Source organism: Cryptomeria japonica, chromosome 4, assembly GCF_030272615.1.
Source record: "Cryptomeria japonica chromosome 4, Sugi_1.0, whole genome shotgun sequence".
NCBI classification, from domain to species: Eukaryota; Viridiplantae; Streptophyta; class Pinopsida; order Cupressales; family Cupressaceae; genus Cryptomeria; species Cryptomeria japonica.
In genome coordinates, this window is record NC_081408.1 from 561,033,351 (window position 1) to 561,053,852 (window position 20,502).

The 20,502-nt window shown below is 35.6% G+C and overlaps 1 protein-coding gene across 1 annotated transcript; it reads right to left on the reverse strand.

The window, feature by feature from the left end:
- Window positions 1-8,578: 8,578 nt before the first annotated feature.
- On the reverse strand, window positions 8,579-12,632 carry LOC131029462 ((R)-mandelonitrile lyase-like). Its single transcript, XM_057959958.1, has 4 exons — window positions 12,441-12,632; window positions 11,031-11,681; window positions 9,264-10,107; window positions 8,579-8,960 (listed from the first exon to the last, which is right to left on the reverse strand). The coding sequence occupies exons 1-4, from the start codon at window positions 12,535-12,537 to the stop codon at window positions 8,837-8,839; spliced, it is 1,716 nt and encodes a 571-aa protein (XP_057815941.1). The 5' UTR covers window positions 12,538-12,632; the 3' UTR covers window positions 8,579-8,836.
- Window positions 12,633-20,502: the final 7,870 nt, after the last annotated feature.

Genomic DNA, 20,502 nt, shown 5'->3' on the forward strand with positions numbered 1-20,502 from the left:
GAGTTGCCACAGTTGCTAATCTTTCCTGAAGTTTTGCTTGAGTTTGAGATTTGTATTGTGAAAGATTACTTTTTTGAGTTTAAAGATGAATTTGCAAGGCTTCGAACCATGACTAATGCCATGTTGCTCCTGCACATCCTAAGAAATCATGTTAGGAGTTGTATATGTTTAGGTCTTGTGAGTATTGTCCAATCGAAATTTTTGTTAGCTTAGGATTCCTTTTTGTTTTTTTGTTTGTTTGTTCCCCTTTGTGGGTTTTGGCTTTCCTTTGGTTTGTTTTCCTTTTGTTTTCTTTGGGTTTTTGTTTTCAGCCTTTGGTGCTGGTTTCCCTTGAGCTTGTCTGGTCAAGTGGTTTTGCTTAGGTTTAGGGTTTTGGAGTGGCCTAAATTGTTTGGAGTTCCTGCTTGTGGGTGGGATGATGATGTTGTATTCCATTTATTTTATCAATAGCTCTAAGTCATTTAGATCTCTTAGAAGAGGTTATGGTTAGTGAAAACTTTACATCTTGCTTCAGCGCCACTGGAATCTCCAAACCCATAGTAGGTTTCATTGCCTACGAGCCAAAGGAATTGACGGAAATGAAATGAAATAGAAAAAGAAAAGAAAAGATAAAAAATTGAAAAGAAATATCAAAATATTGGCTTTGGGAATATGCGGATAACTCCACCAGGGCTATGGATGTCTGGCTGGCAGTGGAGCAATATTCGTGGAATTCCAGAGACAACCTCGTCAGAGCTATGTACACTTGACTGGAAATGAGGCAATGTCCCAGATGCTTTTGAAGTATAGATACCTTTTAGCCTGCCATGACTAATTCTAGGAGTCTGGATGGTCTTGTGAGATGGAATTGATACATATGCACACAATTATTCAATATCAGATGAATATTCTTTAATTTGCGTTTTGCCCTAAAGTGTTTTTCAACACTTCACCCATAGATTGGATTTTATTTTTGAAATGTTTGGGAACATTTATTCGGGTGGGGGCTAGATGTTGTGGCGTTTTCACACATCGCTCCATTGCAAATGGGGACCCCCTACTTTTTAGGCCCTCCTGGTCTTTTGGCTTATGTTTTTGGGGTCTTTTCGCAACAGTCTTGTCAGTCAGTCTACTTTGCAAGTGTTTGGGGGTCATATTGGTCAAGTCTACCTTTCGTTTGAGCAAATTCGGCTAAGTCTAGGACTCGTTTTGTGAATTTTAGGTTTTTTGCCTTCTATCCTAGATTTTAGGGGTTTGTATTAGGGTTTTGGGAAAACTGAACATACAACTAGAATTGGGACCCTTCAAGGAACCTCTTAGTAAAATTTGAGCCCAAACGGAGCAACTTTCTACATTTAGAAAGTCCTTATTTTTTAGGGATTTTTCTGGGTCCCAAAATGTCATCATTTTGCCAAAATTCAAACTTACTATTTTTAGTAATTTCTATTTTTAGTAAGTTTCTATTTATAGTAAGTCATTTTTGCACCCTATCTAGGGGTTTGACGTAGACATTTTGAAGGTTTCTATTTTTGGAAAGTCAGTACTGGCAAGGTCAGTTAGATAAGGCGACAAGGATTAGACATTCGCAGACATTTCTAATTTCAGAAAGTCAGACAACAGACAGAGAAAGCCAGAAATTGATCAAGTGCTGGAAGCCTATGCCTAAAATGGAAAGCCCAGAAATTCACAAAGGTTCACGAAGTCATTCCAAAATTGCAAAGGGGTCAAATTGTCCTAGGTCTGGAAGATCGAATTACAAATTTCATGAATCCTCACCAAGGTGAAAATCCGCCTAGCTGTGGACTTGGGTGCCAAAATGGAGGAGGCAAGGATAAGCGGAAAAATTTCATGAATCCTTGGCCCATGAGAAAATCCGCCCAAATGTGGACTTGGGCGCCAAAATGGAGGAGGCAAGGATAAGCGGGCAAATTTCATGAATACTTGGCCCATGAGAAAATCCGCCTAGATGGGGACTTTGGCGGCAAAATGGAGGAGGCAAGGATAAGCAGACAAATTTCATGAATCCTTGGCCCATGAGAAAGTCCGCCCAGATGAGGACTTGGGTGCCAAAATAGAGGAGGCCAGGATAAGCAAAAAAATTTCATGAATCCTTGGCCCATGAGAAAATCTGCCCAGATGTGGACTTGGGCGCCAAAATGGAGAAGGCGAGGATGGATGGACAAATAAAAAAATCCTTGGCCAAGTATGATTTGCGCCCAAACATGAGGGAAGGTGCCAAAGTGGCATGCCCAAGGAGAGAAGAAAAATTCCATGAATCCTTTCTCCTGTTAAAATTCTGCCCAAGGGAGTAATTGGGCGCCGAAATGGGCATTCCATGGAAGGTGTAAACAAGTGAAAATTCCAAGGCACGGTGAATTCAACGCCCAAGCTAAAAAGTTAAAATTTTGCCTAAGGCATGGAATCCAAGGGGTCAATAAGGAATAGAAAGAAAAATTCCACTCGGGCAAATTTTTGAATTTGCTATTTTTAGACACCGAATCTCACCGGAATGAAGAAATTGTTATAGATTCGGAATCATGGCAGAATTCTCCATCCAATGAACATGGCTCCTAAATTTTAGGAGGATCCCTAAAAAATAGGGATGTTGAAAAGAAGACATGGACAGTTCACAAAACAATGAATTCCTTCCTCAGGAGGAATTTCCGCCCCAACCTTGTGGAGGGCACCAGAATGAAGAGTGCATGGAGAAACATACAAATTGCAAGAGTCCTTGACTAAGGCATTTTAGCGCCCAAGTGAGAGAAGGAGAGCTAGATAGAGGGATGCAAGGAATCCATGGAATTGAAAGAATTCCCCACCAAGTGTAAAATGCCGCCTAGGAAAACAAGAGTGCGCTAAAATGATCTTCTCATGGACAGTGCACAAAGAGATGAATTCCTTCATCAAGGAAGAATTGTACCCAAGAAGAAGAAATTTCAGGAAAGGTGAAAAATTGACTAAGTGTTTGAAATTTCTTCCTTCAGGACATAGTTCTTGGAAATCATGAAAATTGGCTAAGGTATGAAGAATTTTCTTCCTTAGGTAAGGAACAAATTTCTTTCCAAAGGAGAATTCCTCCACAACAAGAAATCACATCCAAGGATGAATTGAAGATAAAATTTCTAAGGCAAGGAAGGAATCAGGGATGAACTAAACAAGAAATCCCCCCCCCCCCCTAAGGAAAAATGTGAAAAATCCATTTACGGGCATCAAATCACATGCAAATTTTAAAAGTTTTACAGATTTGGATTCGTAGGAGAATTCTCTTCCTCCTGGACTTGAAACCCTAATTTGTGCAAAATTCCTAAAAAAAATAGGAGATGTTGAAAAATCATTGAAAATCTTTTCGAGAGCAAGGATCCAGCGTCAGAGATTCTCCCTTTTGATGTTTTTCTCTCCATGGTTTTTTCCACCAAGTGGCAGCTGAGTCAACACATGCTGAATTAATGAAGCATCTCTTTGCATGGAGCCGTCACATTTATGGCAGATTCCTTCTGCATGTGACCGTCATGTTCAGGAGATGATGGTGCATTTATGGCATCATGGGCAATTTTGGCATGAGGGCACATTCATTGCATAGTGGACACTTTTTGATTGTAATGGTTAATTAATGCTTTATGGGCGCCATTTTTGGCAGGATTGTAATTAATTGTATATGGGCATGATGGGTTATTAATTACCGATTCCCACCTTGTTGCACCTTGAGTGGGAATCTTCTGGGGTGAACCCTACTTAGGGTTTGCATGCTCCAAGGCCTATATAAAGGGGTGACCCCCTCATATGTAAAGGGGAGGGAGCCTTGTATGAATTTATTGCGATAAGTTTTGAGATAAGAATATTGAAATATTGTTCTCTGATGGTGTCCACTTAAATTATTTTTTCAAAGATTGCATGTTTTCACCTTCCTCGCTTAGATTAGAAATAGTAAAGTGCTTTGGTTTCAATGGAGAATGTAATGGTGTCTGATGAATTTCCATGGTTCATACTTTTTGCATCTTGCTGATTGTAAGTTGTAGTGTAAAGTTAGCCTGAACCCCCTAAATTTGTGCTAAATTTGATTGTGGATGGTCGTTTGGATTGCGTCATTTTTGGGTATTCGAATGTACTTTCTCGATTTGAAAATCCTGTAGCATCCCCAGAAGATTGCATGGTTCTTGCGGAGTTGAAGTTGATCTTGGCGAAGTAGAGCTTGGTTTATTTGGAATTTGTCCACCGAAGCATTAACTGTTGATATCACTGCCCCTAAGAGTAGATTTAGGTCCTTCTAAACCCTTTCTCATTTATTTTCCGTTTATTTTAGTTTGTCCGAAGCAACAACATCGCATAATTGTCATATCCAATGATGGAGTTCTAGCCACAACAAAGAAGTGAAAGAATGATGCAAATGTAAGGCCCCTTGGATTACCAGTAATCACATAAGCCAACTAAGTCATGTCCGTAGCATAAAGGAACCTTAGAGTCGATTGTTTGAACTTCTTGCAATCTTAGCATGCAATCACACTTTGATCAAGAGAGAGTGAAGTGACCGTTAGGCAACTTTATTCTATGTTCGACGTAGGCATAAAAACACGTCAACACATATTAATAGTATAACCTATCACTGATATATCTGAAGATCATGAAAGCAATCATATCATATATGATTGTCATGTAGAGCTCAATATGCATAGTCTAGTTGAGAGGAAATATTCTATTAAAAGTATAAGCAGAAAACAAAAGTATGATTTTGTTGGTAATGTAAACTTGATGCTTATCTATGTTACTCTGCCTTGTATGGCTGTATAATTTTGATATGTATACCGATTGCTTAATTGATGCAAGAGACCAAAAAGTAAGACTGCTTGAGTACCTTTACCATGGGATGACAAGGAACATTATGTAATCTCATTAGCAAGATTATATAAGCCATGTGAACATAATAATTCAAACTCAAATACTCTTAATATGATTCTCAAATATGTAGAAAACAATCTAAAATATAATGTAGTAGGTAAATTGAATCAAGTATGAATATTCTAATCCTTATGACTATTATCGTAATTCTAAGTATCATAATTTGAAGCTATTTAAAAGATTACTAGGACCCTTCTTTGGTTAGTTAAATGTTTCCAGTTATGGAATGGGTGGCTAATGTCATGCAACCTTATGAGTCATTATAATCTTTAATGTCAGTAGACATAAGACTTATTAATAATCTAGTGGGATAGATGATCCTCTATGTTATGTGAGTCGGTTGTATTCTAGAATGGACAAGTCAAGTAAGGGTGGTGAAAACTGACAACACATGAGTGCATCTTTAATGAAACCTTGGCCAAAGTGGCACTGCAACTAGCATGCGACCATGAGTTCACACGAACCACCTCTAGTTAGATGGTCATACTAGTTTGGAGATACCTATATTATGTGATTGACTAGTACATGTAGGTTCTAAACACTAGGCTCAGATGGCTAGTGACATCTTGGTTTTATCCTTAGTCTGCTACCCTCGTGAAGGGTCGGGCCCTTCTAGATGGAAGAGGCATATGAGACTAATAAGTCTATGGTTGGGTGGAAAAGCCTTTGATGATGCTCTACCTCTCCTAGACTATGTGAGGCTTGTACCAGTTATCAACATGAAGCTTATTGAGTTGTATTCTCTTAACACTTACCCATTACAGTTGATTTAGTTTAACTATTTTTTGAGTTGATTAATTAGTTTTTTTTTCTAATGAAAGTTAGCTACTTAACTATTTCTTTTTCAATTGAAGTTGAAGTTAGTTCTAAATTCTTTCATTAAATGTTTTTGATTAGGATAAACAGGTTTTGAGGGGATCCAAAACCCTTAGATTTTACCAGGTCTAGAAACCCAAAACAGACAACTGCAAAAGATACATCAAAGATAATCAACAACCTTAAACCAACCTAGTAGCAAAGTGATATCAATGAAACTTAGTTGGAAAGTTAGAAGGCCAAAGCCTTTTACTAGCACAAGGGTTTTATCAAGGCTCCCTTAACCTTCAACAGATACCAAGGGTTTTTCCAGGCACCCATAACCTGATTAATGGGTTTTACAAGGCTCCCACAACCTGATAACAAAAACTCTTAGCCACAAAAAGCCACACAACCAATACTTAACCAAAAACAAACAATGGGAAGACTGGGCCCTTGAAAACTGCTAGCAACTAGCCAGTCCTAGAAAAAACTTAAAAACATAGGTTTTTCCAGACTCCCTTAACCATGAAAGTGGGTTTTACAAGGTTCCCACAACCTTTTAAGGCCCAGAAAACAACAACACTACCTGTATGCACATTCTGGCCAAGAGGGTTTTTACAGGCTCCCACAACTAGCAAACCATTTTGGGATGCAGTGATAAAACTGTGAGCCCAGAACCAACTGCAAAGACCAGCATGAGGGTTGAGACCATCTCCCTCAACCAACAACACGAACTACAACAACCAACATGCTCCTCCACACCTACTCTCCACTTCAATAGGAGAAAGGGCCACCTCAATTGGACAAGAAGGGATACAGGTTGACAAGAAAGTGGGTTTAACAAGGCTCACACAACCTGCTGAGGCCCAGAAAATAACATCTTGTCCTGAAAGTGCAATCTGGCCAAGAGGGATTTTACAAGCTCCCACAACCAGCAAACCATTATGGGAAACGAGAGAACAATCGTAAACCCAGAATCGTCTACGAAGAAAACCATGAGGGTTTTGACTGGCTCCCTTAACCAACAACACAAACAATAGCAACCGAGAAACTCTCCCAAACCTACTCTCCATCTCAATAGGAGAAAGGGCCACCTCAATAGGACAAGAAAGAGAGCAACTTGATTGCCCAAACAACTCAAACACAACCCATAACCCATGCCACCACTCCACCTCCATAGGAGAGCAAAACACCTCATACAGAGATCCATGAGAAGTGATAGGAAGAGCATAAAAAAACCTCACCAAGGAATAAACCAGGAGAGAACAGAGGGTCCACACAAAAAAAACAACAACCAGAAGCAACATGCCATCCAAAACAGCCAAACCACTTACAAGAGTGGAAGCCCCACAAAACTTGAGCAGAGCGAAACTCGTACTAAACCAACCATAGAAACAAAAAACCTCAACCCCAAAAGACTGGGGCTTCCATCTCTAAAGCTGCAAAGCATTTAGCTCACACCCAAAGCCAAGAGCACCCACCAATACAACCACATCTTCTTGTAACCAGACATAGCCCTGCCTCCAGCACCCCAAAAAAGCTTGTAGTCCCTAACCATTACCAAGGAGATCAGGGGAAAACATGAGGAAAATATCACCTCCTTCCCCACCGTAGACAACCTAGATCTTCAAAAAACTACAACCAAAAGAAAAACAAACACATAGGGCTAAACAACAAGCGCAAGCTAAAAGGAAAAGACTTTCTCCTAGCCCATCTGCATCATCGTCCTCATCCTCTTCCCCCGAGTCTTCACCCACATAAACCCTAGCTCGTCCGTTCTCAACAACTCACTCATTCCCGCCCATCCTCCCTAGATTTGACATTGCGTATGCTAATTATTTCATTAAATGTTATGGTAGTTAATATTTTCCATAATTTAGAATAGTGGTTGTTGTAACATGAATCTAGCTAAATTAGTTGGGTGTACCTAGGAGTAATACATCTAATAATTGCAACAACTACTTTAAGAATGGAAGTACAAGAAGAATAATGCCACTTAAGTCAACCTAAGTTATCAACAATGGATAATTTTGGTGCAATCTTGGAATCTGGATATCTTGAAGTTGGAAATAGGTCCTCTTTATTAACAAAATGTTTCTAGACTTGCATTGATTCTATACTTTTTTTGGGATGAATTCCTCAAGTATGATTCAGGTCTATAACTCCAAATCCGTCCTCTATATTCAAATTCAACCCATCACAATGTGTATCTTTATCCTACTATGCACTTAGATGATGTTTGCCTTCTTTGTTCTTTTTTAATATTTATAGGCTAGTGATATTTAAAAGTACCTAGAAAGGACTATTTTAGTGTCACAATAAAATGTGCTCTCCTAGGTCAACCCTAAAAATGTGTACACAAGTTCAAAGATAGTAGGCAAGAGCCCTAGAATGGTGCATGGAAATCTCTTAATCTTATTAATCCACCAAATCAAAATTTATCACCATCAAGAATTAATTCTTTAATGCTCTAGGATGCTTGAGAGATGAGAAAAATGAATTGAATGCAATTAGATGTGTTTAAATTTTAGAACATAGCATGATATTTACAAAATGTGTATTCATCAACACAAGGTGCAAAACTAGAGTAGACTTGTTAGTGAAATTTAAATTTTGGAAGGAGTTAACATCCCAAAAAATTGGGGTTGAATAAAAATGTTAGAGTTAGGTGGCTAAAAAATATGTCAAAATAGGTGTATGAATACGTGTATATAAGACAAATACATGAGGGCATGCGTGTAAGGATAAGGGATGGGCTCAACTAATAGAAACATGTGTATATCAATGATAGAGGAATGAACCAACTCCATACAAGATTCTCTCATTCATCAATATCATGTAATTGTAACATTTTCTCAAAATAAACACAAAGCTAATAAGAAATGATATAAATATAAAAAAATCACCATTACAATAAGATAAATGACATTTATAGATAAAATCTAATGTACAAATAACAAGATTCACAATTAACACCATTTTTTTCTTACATTCCTCTACAAACACAATTGCACGCCACAATTACTTTTGTTGAAAAAGTTCTTCCAATTTTCCTTGCAGGGGAAATCTTCATTACTCATAATACAAGGATATCGCCATTTTATTTGCCACAGACTTCACTGTTCCAATGCCAGCCAAAATAACGTAATCCATAAACACGTTTATCTTACTTATAATGGAAGGCACCAATGATACTCATATCAGTAAAAGCCTCCTTGTTCTTGCTTTCTTCTAAGACTTGGCTACGGTTCTGTCTGAGACGCTCTTTAAGAATACTCATTCCCATGTACCTGAAAACATCCATCTCCATTGTTAAATAATGAATATCCTTAACAATTTAGAAAAAACCAAAATAAAGTACATTTTTCTGTGCTGGATCAGGTTGATATATAAGATAAATGAGATAATGGAGATCCTCCTCCTTCCTTTCTTACTGTTTTCTTTGAATAACTTTTAATGTTTCGAACTGATCTCACTTTTTATTATTTAAAAAAAAATATATATAACACTATTATAGAAATGATAATATGAACACACATATATTAAAAACTACATTTAAGATGATAAATAATAAAAATTTAAACTCTACACACCTGCCAAGCATCAGGGTAGTTGCCTGTGGATTGGTTCCAGGGCCATCCTTGAAAGTGGAACCATCCACAATCCTGAGACCACGAACCCCTTTTACTTTATACCTTCGATCAATCACAAAACCAACATGACACCCTCCATGGAAATGCCACATTGTGTTTAGTGTAGCTTTGCAAAACTTGAGTATAGATTCTTGATCCGATGTAGATTCGGGCAATGCCTGCCCAATGAATCGAAGCTCACTTTTTCCACTAGACTTGTTCCTAAATGTGAACTGCTGAATAGAAAGGGTTTTACTAATCTTGGCCATCTGCTTCACACCCTCCATGCAAGTTCCCATATCCAGAGGGTGGGAATAGTAGTTGTAACTAACTGAGGGATTATCTCTGGGATCTGTACTTGTTAGTTGGATCTGTCCCCTTGACATGGGAAATGCTATTTTGGCAAAAATTAGCCCAAGATATTGGGTCCTTGTTCCCCCTGCACTTGAGGGAACCTGTGACACAGAACTGGCGGACTCAATGTAAAGTTTGGACTGGTGAAGTATGGCTGCCACCTGTATGCTGCAGATTTCAAGGGGTATTGGTGATTCAACTATCACGGTTGCTCGAGGACTATCTTGGGCCCCTTGCCCAACTGAGGGTAGATCTACAAGGACAGGGATATTAAATTTCTTGAGATGTTGGGAAGGACCAATTCCACTCAACATGAGAACTTGAGGGCTGCCTATGCTTCCTGCTGACACAATTACCTCGCTGTGACATGAATCTTTATTCAATAGAACTTGATGAGATTTATCACCAGTAACCGAGTTTATGAATTCGACCCCTTGAGCCTTCGGTTTTCCTGCAACAACTCAGATATAATCAAATAGGCAATTTTGTAGACCTTCATTTTCATTCAAAATGACCATGTTTCCATAAATTTGCTTTTGATTTACATAAGTCCAATTACCATATAGCGATCAACTAACTTCTCTATTTTTAGAGGTTGAAAATTTTGAGGAAGTTCCTGTTTTAAAGCATTTGTACAAATCTGTTTTGGGTCTTGGCTTCTCAAATGTTTCTTGGATAGAAGTTGAGGAAGTCAGAAAAATTTAAAATATAAAAGATTTCTGATCTTTCCTATTGTATATGATCTGTTCTTTAGAAGGAGAAATAATAATACTTCAATTTTAACATGCAAGAAATAATAGATTACCATACAAGGCAATGCTTCCAATAGAAGGGATGATATTATGATGGGATAGATTGGATTGAAAAGTGAGGATTTTGAAGTAGATTAGCTTGTAGAATTACAAGCCATTTGGGACCCCTTCTTGAGGAAGGAAAATTCATGAAAGCCCATCACAATTATAATTGAAAATAAATGAAACGATAAAGGATTAAGGACATCACAATTATAATTGAGAATAAGTGAAAGGATAAAGGATTAAGGACAACGGGGAAGCTCTGCATGATCCTAGTAAGACAGGAAAATGATAGCAGGGAAGCTCTTCATAGTTCAAATAAGAAAATAAAATTCAAAATAATAATAGAGAAGCTATGCCGGATACAAGAAGAGAATGATAATAGAAAAGCTCTTCATAATTGTAATAACAAAATAAAACCCAAAATGATAATATAGAAGCTTTGGATAATCATAATAAGAAAATGAAAATGATGATACTGAATCTCTGTATGAAACAATAAGACACAAAATAAGGCATGATTAGGTAAAATGTCTACAAAAGAAACCTAACCAGTATATCAAGTAATAAATTTACAAACCTAATTCAGTGCTAAAGAGGATTCTGCTGACTGTAGCATTGAGAAGAACAACGATGTTTCGTGGGTTTGCTTGCTTAAGAAGATCTGCAGCCGTATGTCTCTTATTATTGTTATCATACGTGGATGCACTGATCTTGGTGCCCTCCACATGATTCACGGTATACCCATTGAAAGGCAATACTCCAGCTTCCAAAAGGGCACTTGCAAAAGAGGAAGACCAATGAGAAAGCTTCTTTGGTCGGAAGGCATTCTGATTCTCCACCCACTCATATGACCTATTGACAAGCCTCTCATTCCATCTCATGCTTCGAATGTACTGCAAGCTCGCCCTGCTGTAGAAACCAGCATTCAGAGCAGTTCCCCCTCCCAAAACTCTTGCTCTGTGCAACTGCAATCCATCTTCTGTAACAAACCCCTGAGCTATAGATGTGTACTTGTTGGTTTCTCCCAACGCCTTACCAAATAATGTGGTGTCCTCAATTTCAGGATTTCCATAAGGAGATCCTCCTCTCTCCAATACCAACACAGAGAAGTTCTGTGACAGGGTTGCTGCCAAGGGACATGCTGATGTGCCTCCTCCCACAATAATGTAATCATATGTTCTTGCAGCTACCTTGTCAGCATCCACTGTCATAAATGGATATGGGTATCCTGCAATTGTCAAAACATGTCCCATCAAGAACAATCAATAGGCTAAAACATATGGTTCAATCTATTTTAAATCAGTTCTCTTAACAGAAACCATCCAATGTGAGATCCTCTTTAGAAAATTAAATTTGTGAATGTGAGAATTCAATTTTTTACATAAACAATTGATGTCTTATGATCAATTATAGAAGGAAAAAATCAATCATTTCATACAATCTAATTTGATGAGTAGTCATAATTAAAGACATTAATTTTTCACAGTTCTTATTATTATTGAATTTGAAAGCTTCTGGATTTGACTGCATAAATATTTTTTCATGAATGTTTCCGATCATACAAAGTGTGGTGGACTCATACAAAGTGAGGTGGAGAAGGCAATGAATTATGTTAACACTTCTGATCATATTCTATGATCTATTATCAGGATAAAGTGAGGCAAAGAGAATGATGTAATTTATAAAGTATGATCCAGACCGTTGATGGAATTCATTCTCTTTTTCAGCTCACTTTATCTCAATGATAGCCAGGTTATAGAATATGATCTGAAACGTTGATGAAATTCATTCTCTTCTCCACCTCACTTTATTCTGATGATGGAATTCATTCTCTCTTTTCCACCTCACTTTCTTCTGACGATGGATCATAGAATATGATTAGAAACGTGGATAAAAATGTTCATGTAGTCAAATCCAAAAGCTTTCAAATTCAACTCTAATAATTAGATGTAATGCTTACAACAAACTATATTTTAATTCTACTAACCAGACACAGGTGTTGCTGCGTCGGAACAGTACAGTTGAAGGCAACTGCATATAGTGAGCAGCCATGAAATTACAAGGACTGGAATCTGCATTTTCATAAACCAAATTGCTCTTCTATCGTTCAACTGGATTGGAAATTAAGTTCTTCTCAATGTGGTAAGTGCTTGCATTCAATGAATTATTTTATAGTTGATACACAGGCAGATAAGGCTGAAATTAAACAGTGCACGCAGTGTTTTATATGGGACCCCTCTTGCCATAAAATTGCTTAAAAGGCAAGCTTGTTAGTGCTTTCCAATACTTTGCGTTGGCGTTATGGTTTACTTGCTTTAGGGTTCTCTTCCTGGTCGTAAACATGAAGAGACGTAATAGTCCCTTTGAGTAGGGGTTTTCCAAACAGACAGAAGATTCTCATGGGCTTTCGTACAGAGTCTTCTGACAGATGTCAATCATGATATACACTATCCAGATCATGAAGTTTTAGCTGTTGCTATGGTACACGGAAGCTACGAAACATAAGCATTAAAAGCAGTATAATAGCCATTAAACCATTAACTAAAAAAGTTCTATGATGGGAGTTGATGTATTTAGTATTTATATTGTATTAAAGCTAATAATCATAACAGCGATACAACAGAGTTTGCTTCAAACAATAGAGAAAGTAAAGAGCAGGTGACAGTTCCCTGTCAACCCAAAAAATTAAAGGCAGTTTTTTCAGTTGGCTGGAAAGTTATATGATTGACAGCCAATGTATTCAGGACTTATTTGCTTGAAAAAAAAAAAAAACTGTAGTTGTTTATCTTTGACGTCATAGTGGACGTTAGATGTAAATAAAAATATATTACTAAAAATTTTAAGAGTGCTATTGAAAAAAATAATTGATCGATATATTTTTTTTTTATAGTTTTGTTCGTTAAGTATACATTTCAATAATTGAAAAATAATTATAATGTTGGGGCATTATATATATAATTTAATAACACCTTCAAATATTATTAATATTAGTCATGTATAATATGTTAATTTAAGAAATGTTTGATAATTTTATTAAGAAGTGTGTTTTTGACAATATTGTAACTTATCAATATTGCTGATAATATCTAAATAGGTCTAATACTTATACAATTTAAATATTAAATATAAGAAAAACATTTTTTTAGTTTTCTTTTAAGAAGTATCTTTTCGATACTATTATAGTTGTTTGAAAATAATGGATACATTATGTAACAAGCCACCTCAACAATGTATTAGTTTTAGAAATGGAAAGAAATTGTAAACTTATTTATTGTTATGTCATATACATTGTTAGGGGCATTTACCACTTCTTGAATGCCATTGAATGATTAATGTTCTCTTATTATGATAAACTTATATAAAATATAAAGGTTGGCTATGGAGAGGTTGATTGAGACATTCAAAAAACTAGCATAACATGTATTATAGTAACATAGAATATATAAAAATGTCATTATCACACCCTTAAGATATTATACTATACTCAATTGCATGAACATAACATCACATTAATAAAAAAACTAAATCGATACAATTATATGCACATAATTAGGAGCACAATTTTATCGTAAATACCAAGACTACTACTTACTTCAATTACACCACTTTAATTTATCACTTCCATTCATATTTAAAACAAACATGTATTTCTTGTTTCCCTCAAGAGTCAACTTAGAGACAACAAATTACCACTAATGATATTCTTTTTCCTTAAACTATTAATGTAACTTATATTGAACTTGTGAGATAGTAATGAATATTGAATATGTCTTCTTTACATCATAATATCTATTGTGACCCTCTCCAATGTTAGGTCTTGTGACTTGTTTATGGTTAAAACCCATGCCATTTTGATAGGGATTTTTGTACAACTGCCCCTTGTAATAGATAGCATGAGGAAAAACCTTGAATAACTATTATCCCATAATGTACTCATATAATTATTAAATTCCCTGATCACACATAATGAGAATTTAACAATTAAGTATCTTTTATATTACTTACAATACCAATTGGCATATTAAACGAACTAGCATCCAACCATAAATTACACACTATTGTTACATGTTGCTGTACACACAAGTAAATCACAATGTTCAAATGATCACACAAGTAAATCACAATGTTTAAATGATCACATCAAGACCATGTGATTCCAAACACCTAATATATATGTAAACACACTATGTGCAGTTGATATTCTTAATGATTTTGACATTCCCTTATAATGGAGGATAAACATATTATTTGTTGCATATAAATGCATCAAATGCCACATGATCCTCAATAGCCATTGAGATATTTGTTTAGTCCACAAGAAATTCTCAATCATCTTATGTTGTGGATGCATTTCTAATTTTTTGTTAACATTTTTTTATTCTAAATCATATTCCTAGTAATGAAAAACCATCTACAAGGTCAAAATTATGTAGAATGTAGCCCACAACATTTAGCAAAAGTTTTTCTTATATACACATTAGTACAAATAATACATAAAAATAGTTTATATCATATTAAAGAGAATAATAGTTATTAGGGGACCACTTATGTATAAATGGTTCTAATAATACTAATAAGGTTCTATTATACTTATAGGTTTAGCCTTATCATATTAAATATAGCATTGATTGGGGTGGCCCTTTGGTGAAATTGTGTTCTTTCTTGTAGTGCCTACAAGTAGGGTTCAAACCTCATGCAGTTTCTCTCTACCACGTCAATTATTGAAATTGTTATTTTAGGTGCAACCCTTTGGTGAAATGTTGGGGCTTCTTTCCTGTAGTGCCTACAACCAAGGATAGAATCTCATGGCGTTTCTCTCTATTGCATCAACAATTGAGATTGCTTTCCTTGATTTTTTTTAATAAAAACTAGAGTGCAAATATTTTTCAATCAAATGTGGTAGAGCAACGCAAAAAGATAAATATGTGAATGAAAGATTTGAAATAATTAATGCAATTCGTAGGAAAGATGAAAAAGGTCAAGAACCCATCATGGAAAATTTGGTGGTCATGGGAGCCAATAAGATTCTACTTGGGATTAGAAAAGAGGAAAGACCATTCTCAAAAGATAAGAAATAAAAAAATACAAAGGTAGAATCTATTTTTTTTCACTTTCTCAGTAAATAATCTGAAGGAAGAGGTGCAATCTAAGGATTAGGTTTTTTTTTGTAGAAATCAATGTATATTTAGAGGTTGACAAAGTTGTAGAGGATTTTGAAAAAAATAAAATCACAAGACAAAGTATTGGTAGAAGAGCAGGGAGATACGAGATTAGGAATTGAGTGGTGAAGAATTGGTCGAAGGAAGCTTTCATCAATTTTTTGTTGAAACAATACTTTATAATATATTTCGATATTGAGGAAATGAATGATATATTAAAAAAATCTCCATGGTGGTGCAAACAATCACTAGTCTATATACATAAATGGACCAAGAATTTTGATCCCAAATCCATGACTCCATATGAGAGGGCATAGTCAATTTTCTTTTACAATCTACTATTTGAATACTTGGTTGGGAGATTATCTTAAGCAATTCAGATCCAAAATTATGATGGTTTTGGGACTAGATATGAGGGATATAGATTCATCCATATAAGTTAAAATCAAACGAATCTTAATACACCCAATCCCTAGATTCATCCTACTTAACTTTTTAGGAGGAATTTTGGAACAATCCATTTAATTAAAAGAAAACAATTTTTGTTTAAGATGTGGTAGTAATAAAGATATGGAAGCATGTTGCTCATTACCTCATATCAAAAAGTGGATTAGGAAATTTATCCCAATAGGAGCACAAAATGTGGTATTGGATGTAGAGGAAGGGGAAAATAATTGGAAGAAAGGAACTACGATAGACTCTGAATCTTCAAAAATAAATATAAATGAACAATTATTCCCCTTGGTGGCTTCTTTCATCTTAGAGGAGACAGAAGGAGAAGCTAGTAGCCATGTGGATGACCAAGGATGTAAGTTCAGATGAGCCCAAACAAGTAGAGGGTGGGGATCTCATTAAAAAGGAAAAGGAGAAATATTTGAATAAGAATCAATAATGATAGGTGGACTTAGAGGTAATTGGGAAGGACAAGGGATTTGATCTATAAAATGAGACAATTCAACAAGATACAAAAGAGTTTCGTGGGAAGTATTAAAAGGTTATGGCTCAAATGGATAATTTATGGACTTAGATATTCTAGGCATAGTAGACACAAGGTGCATTAGCTAATTGACATCAAGGGATTTACGAAGATCAAAATATGGAATAGGGAGAGGGAGGTATGAAGGCTAACAAATAGAAGAGGGAGGAGGAGACAATTTACACTTGGGCCTCACAAATATTAAGGAATGCATGACAAGATCCAAGGGATGACTCCCCTCTCTTAGAGATAAATGAAAATTGCAACATGGAATGTCAAGGGGTTGAATGCCCATAACAAACAATGCTTGGTAAAGAATTTCCTAGAAAAAATGATGGTAGATATTCTTCTCCTACATGAAACAAAGGTTGGGGTAGCCAAAGAAAAGAAATTCTCTAGATTTTGTAAAATATAGTTAGGGACATATTAGGAGATAGTTGGGGTTGTGGGTGGTCTTGATATTCTATGGAAGGAGAATAAGGTGTTAGTCAAGATCATATAATCTCATCATAACTGGATGTTGTGCCAAGTTAGATGCTTACATTTAAATACAAGATTTTTCCTATAATCCAATTAAACTAGAGGACACATGAGTAGTGTGGAATAGTATTGACTCAAATTTAAAATATATTGGCAGCCAACAATTCATTATTAGTGGGGATTTCAACATAATTTTGGACTTAAAAGACAAAAGTGGAGGACTTAGTAAAGTTAATAGAACAATATTGGATTTCAGAACCTTTGTGGAGGACATAGGTGTAGTGGATTCTATTCCTAAAATGGAGTATACACCTAAATGAATAAGAGGATGAGATTCATGAACATATAAAAAATATTGGATTGATTTTGCATTTTATAGGATTGCTTTGATAACTTGTATACCTTCGACTAATTCTTTTTACTGATTGTCATTTTAGGCCATTGCTTGGTGCAATTAGAGCTTAAAATGGGTGAAAGGAGCTACCAAAGAGTTATTTTAAATTTTAAAACATGTGGTGGTAGGAAGATAGTTTGGTCCTTCTCCTTGAGAGGTGGTGTCTAGAAAGAATGTTGGGTTCCTAGGGGCATGACCATGTAGGATAGGTAAATGGGATCCACTAATATAATTATGTAAAATAGGAATACAAATCCATTTACACTAACTTTACATTCAAGAATAATCAATATGTCCAATTCAGACCTATTAGTGAGAGTTGGGCACTATGGGTTGACTTATTCTTTTCTTGATGATTTAATTGGATAAGAGAATGCAATAACTAGGTTTAATGATGCAATATTGAGAGTATTTGAAATATAAAAAATAAGCTATAGAATAGATATGCAGACTTTGACTACATATCTATAAACAAGGATCAGAAAGGAATCAGTTTCTACAATTTGAGCCTGAAAGTGTTAGACTATGTGGTTAGGCATCCTATTCAGGTAAAGGTTTTTGATGAAGATATTGGGAAAACATAATTCGGGATCAAGATGTGACTTAGATATATCCTTATTAATGGTGTTAGAAAAGAGTTAGACACTTCAGACTTGTTTAAACGTCTAGTTTTTTTTGCTTCTTCAAAGTCTAGATCTCTTTGTCTTAGTCTACACTTTCTAAATCTATAATAGTTCTCTATAAAACCTAAAACCTACACACATAAGAGAGAAAAAATGTTATTGGGTTTATAGGGGTTTTCCCAGGTCGAAGCCGAGGTTTAAAATTAACCCCATAATGAATAATTGATAGAAAAGAAACCTTATCCTTCCAGGGAAGAGGATGGAACCTTAAAATTAGAAAAGATGCTCTTGTATAGGGTTCCCAAGGTATTTCATGAATTGGGCCTACCTTAAATGGTCATATTCAAATATCAAGATAACAAATCAAATGCCAAGAACTGGTACATCAACATATTCAAAATTGGGCCTAATTTGAGGGGACTATGATGCATAGCACCCTTGCCCACCCAAAAGGGGTGGGATAAAGGTAACTTTAGTATACATAGGCTCACAATAGAGAATCAGATCATTATATCAACATGTGACATCGATTGTTTAGTATAAGGCTTATAAATAGGGTTAGAAAAGAGCTAGGAGGAGACACGCTAAGGAAAGGGCCCAAAAATAAGTTTGAAATTGTAAGGGGTTACAATTTACAAAATGATATTTAGAACCCAATTTAGTGGGAGTATGAACTTACACTCATACTCGATAAAGTAGAAGAAAGAGAAGAAGAGACTAGAGCAATCAATACCAAGATTACTAAGAGATAAGATTAGACTAAGTTTGAGAGAACAAGCCCCTAGGTTTAGTTTCTTAACTCACACAATCACATACAAGGAAATACACACACAACATAAAGCAAAAAAAAAGCAAAGACAACAAAAAGGAAGACAAAAAGACACTCAAAATGGGTTAGTACTAAAAGCAAAGGCTCCAAGTCAACTAGTTGAAGAGACCTGATAATCAAAATATTTAAACTACTAATATCATTCTTAGAATGTTATTGCAAGAACACTAGTGGTCCTATAGAAAGAGAAATAGTATACACCAAATTGATGGGATAAGAAGCCATGATCCAAAAAATAGAAAGATATGTTATGCTACGGGTTTATGGGGAAAGAGAGAGGCATGGATTCCATTAGCTAGTATTTTATGGTATTCTAGGTGATCCATGAAAATGAGGGGGAATCATGAATTCCACAAGAAAAAAAGTGCATTATGTTGTGTGATATGTGTGAAATCAACACAAATCAAATAGGGTTAGCAAGGTGTGTTATTCTAGTTGATTCACATTAAGAAATATTATAAATAGAAATCTCTTGTTTTCTCAATAATCTAAGAGATCTCATACACCAACACAAAGATTACCAAACAAAACCCTCTGTTTGCAAGGAAATAAAAAAATTGATGCAAAATGGGTGTTTTAATATACACCAACACAAGGATTACCAAACAAAACCCTCTTTTTGTAAGGCATCCAAAGACTCAACTTCAAAATGGGTGTTGCAGCATACACCGACACAAAGAAGAAGGAGGCATCACATGCCCCCCCTTAAGATGTCAACATACCTCCATGTTGATAAATTAAGGAAGATAGAATTCCACATCAAGGATGAACACCCAAGGAGATATCCTTGACAAAAATGCATCCATTCCCAGGATAGAAAGAGGATGCAACTCTTTAAGAAAGATAAAGATAATTGTAAAATAGATATCTTGCAACAAGTGTAAAGGGATCTTTTTTAAGGATACACAAATATCAAAGGGGGAGGAAGAGATCTTTTCGTAAAGATATCTACTTCCAAGAGGAGATCTTTAACAAATATAAAATCTTCTACTCTAAGAAAAGGGAAGGAGACCAAGGATGCACACCTTCCCTATTGATAAAAAAGAGAATTCTTGATGAATGATGGCACACTTTCAACACCAAGGTGAGATAATTTATTAAAGATACCCTTTCAAGGAAGTGGTCCTAATCAAGGATACAAACCTCCAAGCAAGGCTAAAATCCTCATGAAGGATAAAAAATTTTATACAAGAAAGGATATCCTAATAAGCCACACAACTCAACAAAGGAAAAATGAGTCCTTAGGAAGGAAGAAAATATTGAGAACTTTTCTATCCCCCAACACAAAGATAAGAATAAATAGGCTATTATGTTGCTAGCCAATTATGATTGCACATACAATTGTGGCACCATGAATGACCAAGATCCCCAAAAAATGATAAGCTATTAAATGGCACATAGTGAGGAGCAACATAATAGGGCCAAGGAGTTCTAAGGCACTACATGCATATTTAGATTGAGAAAAAGATTAATATTATGTGATAGAAATAAGAGCCTTATCATATAAATCTTGAACAATTTTTTTAAATGCTCTACAATTAACAAGATATTGAAAGTAAATTCAATGAAAGAGACAAAATGTGTTACC

Bases quoted from the DNA above. Each gene is read 5' to 3' on its own strand.
- LOC131029462 (XM_057959958.1), bottom strand. From the start codon at position 12,537: ATGAAAATGCAGATTCCAGTCCTTGTAATTTCATGGCTGCTCACTATA. The intron at 11,682-12,440 runs GTTAGTAGAATT...TGACAATTGCAG, and splicing joins CGCAGCAACACCTGTGTCTG to GATACCCATATCCATTTATG. The intron at 8,961-9,263 runs GTGTGTAGAGTT...GGATGTTTTCAG, and splicing joins ACTACCCTGATGCTTGGCAG to GTACATGGGAATGAGTATTC.